General features: G+C 44.0%; 1 protein-coding gene across 2 annotated transcripts in view; it reads left to right on the top strand.

Moving 5' to 3' along the window:
• The first annotated feature begins 1061 nt into the window (after positions 1 to 1061).
• ZNF397 (zinc finger protein 397) overlaps positions 1062 to 11010 on the top strand; it is a 52294-nt gene continuing 42345 nt past the window's right edge. The window contains exons 1-5 of one of the 2 annotated variants that reach the window (XM_029222429.1): positions 1062 to 1112; positions 2431 to 2924; positions 3200 to 3341; positions 6009 to 7018; position 7436. In XM_029222429.1, coding sequence (XP_029078262.1) covers positions 2517 to 2924; positions 3200 to 3341; positions 6009 to 7018; position 7436 — 1561 coding nt within the window. In that variant the 5' untranslated portion in view covers positions 1062 to 1112; positions 2431 to 2516. Of the gene's footprint in view, positions 1113 to 2038; positions 2242 to 2430; positions 2925 to 3199; positions 3342 to 6008; positions 7778 to 11010 lie in introns of those variants that run through there. The other variant, XM_029222423.1, reaches the window with a different exon arrangement.

Raw genomic sequence — 11010 nt, 5'->3', positions numbered from 1 at the left:
CATATGTATATGTATAACTGATTCACTTTGTTATAAAGCAGAAACTAACACACCATTGTAAAGCAATTATACTCCAATAAAGAGGTAAAAAAAAAAAAAAGGGAGAAGCCATTTCCATGAAGAACCATAAATGGTCAATAAACATGTGAGGAAAATACTTTAACTCAAGCTCACTAATTTAAAAGAAATGCAAGTTAAAACATGAGGTGGGCTTCCGTGGTGGCGCAGTGGTTGAGAGTCCGCCTGCCGATGCAGGGGACATGGGTTCATGCCCCGGTCCGGGAAGATCCCACATGCCGCGGAGCGGCTAGGCCCGTGAGCCATGGCCACTGAGCCTGTGCGTCCAGAGCCTGTGCTCCGCAACGGGAGAGGCCACAACAGTGAGAGGCCCACGTACCCCCCAAAAAAAGAAAAAAGTGAGGCATCATTTTTTAATCTAGTGAACAGCCAAAGAAAAATATAAACCATAAAACTTAAGCCAGCTAAGTTCCAGTGAAAAATGGAAAAGTCCTGCATTAGAGGTGCAATGTCTGGGACCCCAGAGTGTCCTTGAACTACGGCGACTTCGGCGTATCTTGTCACACGTTGCCTGACATTGGGCTGAGTCTATGGCTGTAAAATGAGCATAAATAGCTATCGCACAGAGCAGTTGGAAGGCTCAAACGATACGCAGAGGGAAAAGGAATATAAATGGTGGTTACTTTTTGTTCAGCGCGTTCATCCACGGGTTTACTTCTGTCGGCAGTACGGGAAATGCACAGGAATTACAGGAAAATGACACGACACAAACCAGGAGGAAGAAAGCCAGGGTAGGAGGTGGCCGAGGCGTGCAGCAGTGCCCTAGGGGATGGCGACGTCCCCCTAAGATCCCCGCCTCTAGAGCATCCTAGCCCTGGCGTCGATGCTCCACGGGGCCCGCAGCCACCCCGGGAAGGCGGTGGGAGGGCCGGAGTCACGCGCTGATTGGCTGACTGTGAGCACGGGGCGGGACGGATGGAGGTTCGGGGGTGGGGGGGGCGCGCTAGCGGAAGGCCGCGAGCGCGCATTTCCGGTCTTTGTGGCTCGCAGCTGCAGGTCCGGGGCTCGTGCCCTGGCGGCTCCTGAGCTTCGCGGTGAGGGACACGGGGCCTGAGACGGAGCGGGGGCGGGGAGGGCGCGCGGCCGGGGCGGTGGGCGCTGGGTGGAGGAGCCCCGCTTCTCGGCCTGCCCATCTCCGGGTCTCGGCACCTTGTCCGGGCGGCGTCTCCGAGTGTCCTGGGGACGCAGAGGAGACCAGCACTGCCCCTGCTTTCCAGCGGAAAGGGCAGTTATTCCCCCACCGCCGTGATTTCGCAGATGCTGCGATTTAACCGGGATATAAAAATAGAAAGGCTAGTGCGGCAGGGCTGGTTAACAGACCACGGATTTGTAGGCTAAATATTCTGTTCTCTAAAGTTAACTGTAGTGTTAGTGTTCAGATGTACTGATCTGTCTTGCTAATTCAGGGGTACACCTTTCTATCAATATTCTCCCATCCAAAGATCAGATCATGATCGGTCTATATATTACAAAATTAAAAACATTTATTTGTTGCCATATTTCACTTTTTAAAATGTTTACTCCCCTATCTTCTAAGCTTTTTGAGAGTTGAGATTAACGTTTTTGCTTTTGTGTCTCTATAATATCTGACAATTGCGCACATGGTAAGCATTTAACAAATACTTCTTGGTTAATTTCTATGTAGACTCATTTATTCACGAGCAAAAACCTTTGTATCTTAACACCTGGCTCGGGACAGAGCCCATAATAAGTGCCTCAATGTTTGTTGAAGAAGCGCATTAAATACTAAATTTAATCAAATGGCAAACGTCCAACAATGTTTTTATTTAAATCAACTCATGTTTAATATGGATTTTTAAAAATGTTTTATTACTACCTAAATGAAAAGCACCATTATGTGCCATAGGTTAAAGGTAACTAAAAATAAACGTTTAAAAATCAGCATATCAAATCCTAGCTAGATACTGTTACCCATGGAAGTCTGAGGCCTATAGTTTATTTAAAAGGGAATTCTGTAAGTAACATCTTCAGAAGGTGTTAAAGACAGACTATTCTGCTTGATACAAACAGGATTGACAGAGAATTGAAAAGGAAATTCCTCAATATGTGATTCATGTTAATATTGCATTCTTTTGCCTCTAAAATAATTTCTCATAGCATAAATGTGGTAGGAATTCTACAAAATGAGAGACGTTGAATGAGGTGATTTTTAGTTTTGTCATTTGATTATTACTTAGTTACAGTCTCAAACCTGATCCCTTTCCATATATTACTCCGATGACTGATCTTTATTATTGTAAGTTCTTAGAGTGATGACTGATCTTTATTATTGTAAGCTCTTAGAGGTTTTTTTTCATTGCTGTAAGTTAACAGTGCTTTTATATCCTTCAGGAAAGAAGAGATTACTCAACAGCAACTGAAGTAGAGGACCTAGTTGTAGTGAGCTTTTTGCTAAGCTGTTTTAGCTCAGAACGGCTATGGAATCCAGAGCAGTTTCAACCCCAGTACCTCAGAATTCTCAGGAACAAGAGCTAATACTAGTGAAAGTAGAAGAAAGCCTTTCTTGGGGTCAGAAACTTAAGCAGAATGGGAGTACCCGATCCTGCCAGGAATTGTTTCGCCAGCAGTTCAGAAAGTTTTGCTACCAGGAGACACCTGGGCCCCGGGAGGCTCTGGGCCGACTCCAGGAGCTTTGCTGTCAGTGGCTGAGGCCAGAGTTGCACACGAAGGAGCAGATCCTGGAGCTGCTGGTGCTGGAGCAGTTCCTGAGCATCCTGCCTGAGGAGCTGCAGATCTGGGTTCAGCAACACAGTCCAAAAAGTGGCGAGGAAGCTGTGACTCTGTTGGAGGATTTGGAGAGGGAATTTGATGATCCAGGGCAGCAGGTGAGAACAGGGAGATGTGATGTATTTTGGGGAAAGGAATCTACTTCCTGGAGCATGTGGCGGCATCATAAGAATGGGGTGAGAATTTGTCTCTACTGAACCGTAACCCTGAAGTGACTACCAGGGCCATACCTGTCTCTGTCCTTAAACAGTTCTTTTGTTCCTATCCGTCACCCCTGGAGATGTCTTCGGTGACCTCTTGGAGATTTTTACTAAGCATTTTCCCTAGGGATTTTCTCACAAAGAAATTTTCTCACAAATTTTACTGATTTCAGGTCCCAGCTAGTCCACAGGGACCAGCAGTGCCATGGATGGATTTGACATGTCTTGGAGCATCCCAGGAGTTAACAGACATCGAACTCCAGCCTTTAAAGACACAGCTGAAACCCTGGGAACCTTGCCTTTCCCCCAGAAGCGGTAAGAAGTAGAAACTCATCTGGGAACTGTTATCAGGCCTCTGGTCTTGAGGGTAGAAAATTTACGACATTTTACAGCATGCCCCATGTGAGCCTCACGTTTATTATTCTCGAATGGAGGTGCTCACTCTTGAGCACCTTTGTATTCAGCAATCCTGATGAATTGCAGTCAGCCCTCCTTGTGTCAGTTTCCCCATCATTTATCCACTTATTCCTTCATTTCATGACTTAATAAGGTGCTAGTACACGTCTGTATTGTGGTAGGCACTGGGTCTCTATCCTGAAAGAACTTTCAAGCCTAGATGGGGTGGTGGACAAGCAAAAAGGCAATTACAATACAGTATAGGGTAGTAAATTACAGAATAATTAATGTACTATGGGGGCACATATAAAGGCACCCACCCTAACTCCACCTTAGAGGTCCAAGGAGTACTTCCTGGAGGGAGAGACATCTAAGCTAGGACTTGAACTCTGAGTAGAAGAAAGCCAGGTAAATAGGTGGGAGGAGGAGATTCCCGAGCTAAAGGGAAAAACTGTTTCTCTGCTCACAACATTTCTGACACTGCATATGTGGGGTTTTCCCTCCCATTAAGCAATTCTGACACTAACTACCCAGAACCAGTGCAGACCCCACAGGTTAAGGTTTCAGTCCCAAGAGACTGCCTCCCACATCAGATGCCAGTTGCATGTAATGAGTCCCCAGATTATCCACACTTCTGTCCGATATGGCTGCAAATTGGTGCTTCCACAACCCCCTCCTCAGGTTTCATAATTTGCTATAATGGCTCACAGGACTCAGGGAAACACCTTACTTACCATTACCTGTTCATCTTAAAGGACAGAAATGAACAGCCAGATGAAGAAGTCCATAGCGCAAGGTTCAGAAGGGTCCTGAGCACAAGAACTTCTGTCTCTCTGGAGTTTGGGGTTCACCACTCTCCTGGGTGCATTCGCCATCCCTGAAGCTCTCTGAACCCCTTTGTTTAAGGTTTTTATGGAGGTTTTGTTAATTAAATCATTGGCCATTGGTGATTGATTAACTCAATCTCCAGCCCCTCTCCCTGGAGGTCAGAGGATGGGTCCAAAAGTTCTAACGCTCTAATCAACCAGCCGCCCTGCCCTCCAAGAGTCAACTCATTAGCATAACCTCCGGCACCTTCTCATCTCTACCACAGAGGAAATTTTCAGGGGTTTTAAAAGCTCTGTGCCAGGAACTGGGGGTGAGGCCAAATCTATATTTCCCACATTACAGTATCACATGAGCAAAGTCCACAAAATCCTGAAGGTGAGAGATTACAATCCATTCCAGGAATTTCAGGTAATTTAATTTAACTTGAAGAGAGAACTCCTAGGGGAGAGCTGGTTAGAGGGAAACTAGAGACGAAACTGGGACACAGATTGTGAAAACGTGTCTGTCATGCTCATTCGTTTGTACAGTACAGTGGGGAACAGTTGAAGGGTTTTAGACGAGTGAGTGACATGATCAGATTTGTGTTTTAGGACTCAGTTGCAGAGCGGGAATGGATTTGAGGAAGGCGAGAGTAGAGTCTGGTTAGAGACAGTTGTAATCCAGGTGGCCACAGTGAATAAATCAAGATGTATTGTGGTGAGAGGTGGGAAAGATCACGGCTGGCTCCTGTTCTTCTGCATTTAACTTGAATTGCAGTAGCTGATCGTTAAACGTGGAGCATGTGGGAGAGGAGTTGAGGGTGATACTCAGGTTTCGGTCTTGAACAACTTGGTTAATGGCGGTGCTATTCATATAAGTGGGAAAACATAAGGAAAAAAAATACATATGATGATGTGTTTAGTTTGGGACATTTTGGTGCTTGTCAAGTATTTACAGGTAATATGGCCAATTAGCATTGGATACGAGAGTCTAGAGCTTCATAGAACTGGGATAGAATTGGGGATCTGGGGAGATATTAGCTTATAATGTAAGTAGTGATTGAAGCTTAGGACATAGAGAGTTGGTGGAGTGAGGATATATGAGAGCTCAGAACAGAACCCTGAGAAACTCGTGTTCGAGTGATTGACCTTGAATCTAAGAAGGAACAGCCACAGAAATCAGGCTCATGTATTTGGAAGACAATGGCTCTGGAAGGAAGATGTGGTCCCCAGTGTCAGTGCTACAGAGAGGCCAACTAAGTAAGATCCAGAAAGAAGCCATTGGATTTAGCAGCTATGAAGTTGATTTTGATGAGAGTAGTTTGGGGGTGGGAGGTGCACAGGTATGGCAGAAACCAGATTACAGAATGGGAACGAGTACCAACAACCGTTTGAAGAAGCTTTATTCTCAGTGGGAGTGATGTTACATGAGGGAGATGTGTAGGCAAGGAGCTTGATTTAAAAAGATGAGAGAGACTTGAATTTATTTAAATGCTGACGAACAGGAGTCAGCAGAGAAAGAGATTGAAAACAATAGGAAAGGAATAGTGGGTAACTGATGAACTGAAGTCTCAGAGGAAGCAGGAAAGGGTAAATTTCAAACTGTAGATGTAGGCCTTAGTATTAGAAAGGAGGAGGGACCCTATTTTGACCAGTTAAAGAAAAGATACATGCAGATGGCTTTATGTTTGTAAGTAGAAGCATCTGTTTTCTCTCACGTAGAAAGGGAGTATTGAAAGTGGAGAAATAAAAAGTTGTTTTTTTGCTGTTGTCATTTCAGATTGTGAGAACAATGGATCAGCAACAAAGAAGGACATTTCAGGAGAGAAATTGCAAAGACTTCCCCAGGAGCCTTCATTTGGAGGAATTAGTGAACATGAAAGTAGTTCAGAGTGGCAGCAAGGAAGTGCTACAGGGGAGAAATTAAGAAGATCCCCTTCCCAAGGGGGCAGTTTTAGTCAAGTAATCTTCACACACAAATCTCTAGGAAACAAAGACCATCCTGAGCCCCAGAGAAGATTGATTCTAAATACAAACTCTATAACGTATCAGAAAGTTCCTGCAGAAGAGAGACCTTACAGGTGTGATGTATGCGGGCACAGCTTCAAACAGCATTCTGCTCTAACACAACATCAGAGAATCCATACTGGAGAAAAGCCGTACAAATGTAGCCAGTGTGGGAAGGCCTTTAGTTTAAGGTCCTATCTTATTATTCATCAGAGAATTCATAGCGGTGAGAAAGCATATGAATGTAGTGAATGTGGGAAGGCCTTCAACCAGAGCTCAGCCCTCATTAGACATCGGAAAATCCATACTGGTGAGAAAGCTTGTAAATGTAATGAATGTGGCAAAGCATTCAGTCAAAGTTCATATCTCATTATCCATCAAAGAATTCACACTGGTGAGAAACCCTACGAGTGTAATGAGTGTGGGAAAACCTTTAGCCAAAGCTCAAAGCTTATTAGACACCAGCGAATTCATACAGGAGAAAGACCTTATGAATGTAATGAGTGTGGAAAAGCTTTCAGGCAGAGCTCAGAGCTGATAACCCATCAGAGAATACATAGTGGAGAGAAACCCTATGAATGTAGTGAGTGTGGAAAAGCCTTCAGTCTGAGCTCAAACCTCATCAGACACCAGAGAATTCACAGTGGAGAGGAACCTTATCAGTGTAATGAATGCGGCAAAACCTTCAAAAGGAGCTCAGCCCTTGTTCAACATCAGAGAATCCACTCTGGGGATGAGGCTTACATATGTAGTGAATGTGGGAAGGCTTTCAGGCACAGATCAGTCCTCATGCGCCATCACAGAGTCCACACTGTAAAGTGACTTATGAATACAATCAATACTGTAAATACTTCAGTCAGACTTCTATCTTTGTTAGTCAAAAGGGTTTAATTTACTTTGGAGTAAGACTCCATGGGGGTGGTTGTACAGTACTAGGTCTCGAATCAATCTGACTTTATACAGCACGTGCCAGTGCTCATGCACATTGTCCCCTGAAAGCTTTTCCTGTGACTAATTAGAAGAGCAGACAGAAGAATCATTGCTTCCACCTTTCTCTTACCAGTAAGAATACTCAGGAACTGTGAAAGATGGGACTATAACATTGAAACATCATTTTCCATGAGAATGTCACAAAGGGCACCAGCAACTCTGTCACTGCATCTAATTGTCAGTGGGCCAGATTTGGAGGATGGTGTGGAGAGTATGAGGGACATTTTGTCTCAGAAATGCAAAAATTGTACTGACCAGTTAAGAACAGTGGCAGGGCAGCGAGATATGGGGAAACAGTTTCATCGATGACTTATTGAGCCCACGGCAGACCAGAAGTGAGATAGTGAAAAGGAGATACAAATTAAGTTATCCAACAGTTATTTTTTGAGTGGCTGCTTTGTGCCAGGCACTAGAGATACAGTGGAGAATAAGACCATACCTTCAGTTTCACGGACAACACAAACAGGCAGTGACACTGTGGTACAATCCGTGCTGTGTGATGTTAAGGAGTACCTGGCCCAACCTTGGATCAGGGGAGGCTTCTGAGAAAAATTACCTGAAGGATGAGTGGCCAGGAAGGTAGGCCAGCCAGGAAGAAAGTCTGGCACATCTGAGGAAAGGAAAAGGCCATTTTGCCTGGAGTATTTTTGAGTTCCTTTTGAAGTGGGTTCCTGTCTGTAGGAAAAGCATGCATGTGGCCAGAATCTCTGTTTACTACAGTTCCTATAGTGAAACAGCCAGTGGAGAAATTTGTTAATAGACAAAACCTGGAGTCCTTGGAGCATGGCGTGGTGAGGAGCTTTGTCTTGGTTTGTATGACCCCAGGGGAAGGGTTAAAACGTAGCTTCCTTGTCCAACCTGGAGGCTAGGCCTTCCGTGTGGGTGAGGGCAGAGCCCAGTCTAGAAGTTAAGAGTCTTAGAGTTCCAAATCTCACCCTCGCAGACATAAGGACTCCTTTGGTTCTTAAGATGTGACCAGTGCTTCTGTCGGCTTCCTCCTAACTCCCCAGGCTCCGGGTCGGAAGCCGCTATGGCTGCCGTATCATTTGTTTCTGGGTCTGTACTCCCACAGTTCCTAGTGCGCGCCCCTAGGCTCAGGCACTAAAAACTTCCTCCACTGCTGAGTCTGTTACTCTCCAGGCGCCTCACGTGTGTTCAGTTTTGTCATATCAGCAGTATTTCACAGTCTTGTGAACTTTGTTAAAGACCATGCTAAAGGGAAATAACAGTAACAGTCACGGTCCATCCAGAGAGACTGCCCTCTTCTGAGGGACCCAGCAGGAAAAGGATCCGTAGACTGGTGCTTCTCAGTGCAATGCAGAAAGGTGTATAGGTTAGTCAGCAACAGAAATGTTATTTAAAATACCTAATAGGTCAGAGTTACAACACACCTTACCAAAAATTCAAGCCTTTGGGAATCTCGAGTCCTGCACATAGGAAGAGTTTTCATGAGGATAAATAGAGAAGTAATGCCTCTATTGGGGCATGAGCATGTACTAACCAGTAAGAATGGCAGGAGGACTAGATGCCCATGCTTGGAGAGAGAATGTGAGAAAAGAAAGGGCTAGGTTAAATAACAAAATAGCATGGTAAAGCTATTCAACTCATATTCCTCTTCCACAGAGGAAGATCCAATCAAACTGAAAAGGGCAGAACAAATGTTAAGTAGGAATTGATACAACATATATTACAAAAGGCAAATATTCTTTATATAGAGGGTTCTTACATATATTGGTAAGAAACATCATAGGTACTTGCAAAGGGCTTTGTGTATATGTATTACTTCTCAGCCCATATTTTGCAGATGAAGAAATGAAGGCTTGAGGTCATGGCTTACTCAAGATCATGTAGCTACAAAGTGGTGAGAATCCAGAACGTGTCTGGGGAGCCACTTCTCTGTACTATCTCCCCATGAAAAAGTCGCAGTAGAAAAAGTAGTACCTAAATAGGCAAATCACAAAAGAATAAATGCCAATGGACAGTAAATATTAGCCTTGCTAGAATTAAAAATGTATATTAAAGCAAGAGTTGAGATGGCGCTTTTTTTCCCTCATAAAACTAACAAAGATTCAGGGAAATTGGGACTCTAATGCTGCTGGTGAGATGTGAGTAGATGCTGTCTGTGGCAATCAATACCAGAAGCCTTAAACATTGCCTTTTGACTTTAAAATTCTACCTGGAAATGTATGCTTCAGAAACCATCATGAATGTATACAAAGTCTTAAAAGCTGTTAAAAGTGATGTTGATTAATATTAAATAAGAAAGCGTTCATATCTTAAGTAAAAATATAAGACGATATGTACAATACGATTTGTGTAAAAATATATTTATGCATTAAAAATATTGGAAATATATATAATCTTAATGCTATACTGGTTATATCTGAGTAATAAGATTATAGATTTAATTTTTTGTGTGTTTGTATCTTCCAATTTTTTCTACAATAAATATCTAAAATTCCTAAAGTTAGAGAAAAAAAGGTTTAAAAGGGAATGGAAGCCCAGGATAGCTGAGAAATTATCAAGAAAAGCATGTGCTTTCTATGGCATCTCTGTGCCTTCCAAGTCCTAGGCAGTTAGCTAACTCGTTAACTGATCTGTGACTTCCTAACTGGTAAGTGACAATGGCAGATGTACTCATCTGACTAGTGTACAAAAAACCCAGCGCAAATTATAAATCTCTGTGCAAATATAAGTTATTTGCATGAAAGTGATTATAGTTGAGAAAAGCAATAGCCTTGAAGTGAAGACTTCTGTTCTCATTAGTGCTTCTCCGTGAATTCTGCAGCCATAAGCAAGTCACCTGACAACTCTGGACCCTCAGTTTAAGAGAGCTGAAGTAGGTGATCTCTTACAGTTAAAGCTTCAACAGTCTATATGAAACAGAGGGGGCACCAAGTAGGTGGATGTCAAAGGTAATTGTTTTTTCCTTCACCAGAGTTGCCTGAGGAAAAGTAATCCATCCCTTTCCTTTCTGCTCAGAGCCCTCATTTCTCTCGGTGTAGAGGCAGTCCACTGTTTACCTTAAATGGGTCGTGCGCAGATTCATGGATTTAAAAAGATGTGGAATTTAGGCAAAGTGCTTAATACCAGTTTCCTACCTCTCCACTCCTCCCTCCTCACTTCCACAGGCTGCAGTTAATACTGTCCAGATGAGAGGATTAGAAATTTAAGCAAGTCTGACCTTGGTCTCTCCAAGCCCCCCTGTGAACAACTTTGCTTCTTTTGCCCCGTAAAGTGAATCCTTAGAGCAAGGAGGATTGCCAATCATTTCCATGCAGAAGGAACTGACCTGAAGAGCATTTCTGCAAAGTCAAGAGGAAGGGTGAGCAGGGTAGGCAGACCTACCCCCTGCTCTCTGATGGCCCAAAACCAGATGTTGCTGCTCAGTAACTTTATCGTTCACAGCTCTCTTGTTGGCAGGCACAAATGATGATAGATCTAAAGGGTCATGGGGTGTTCTTGCACATGTGTGTCTATTAAGGACCTGCTGAGAGGGGAGGGGAAAGCTGTGGCATTCTCCCAGGCTCTTGCTCCCAAGGTGGGGAAGCATCCTGATTCTTGTGGACGATGCGTCTGTTTGTAGAGGCTACTTGCTCTCATTCCCATGTTCTTTCAACCACAGTGCAGCTCCAGATGTCCCCTCAATTTTGTGACTTCACCTGGTGAACTGCAGCCCCAGGGACTAGGTATCGTTTCCAGACATGTTTTGGCCCAGGAATCAAAGCTAAGACCACCAATTCCCTGCCTTCTTCCCACAACTCCTTCCCCCATTCTCCCAGACA

The sequence above is a fragment of the Monodon monoceros genome, unplaced genomic scaffold, assembly GCF_005190385.1.
Source record: "Monodon monoceros isolate NGI ecotype Baffin Bay Population unplaced genomic scaffold, NGI_Narwhal_1 Super_Scaffold_1, whole genome shotgun sequence".
NCBI classification, from domain to species: Eukaryota; Metazoa; Chordata; class Mammalia; order Artiodactyla; family Monodontidae; genus Monodon; species Monodon monoceros.
This window is presented reverse-complemented; position numbering and strand designations above follow the sequence as displayed.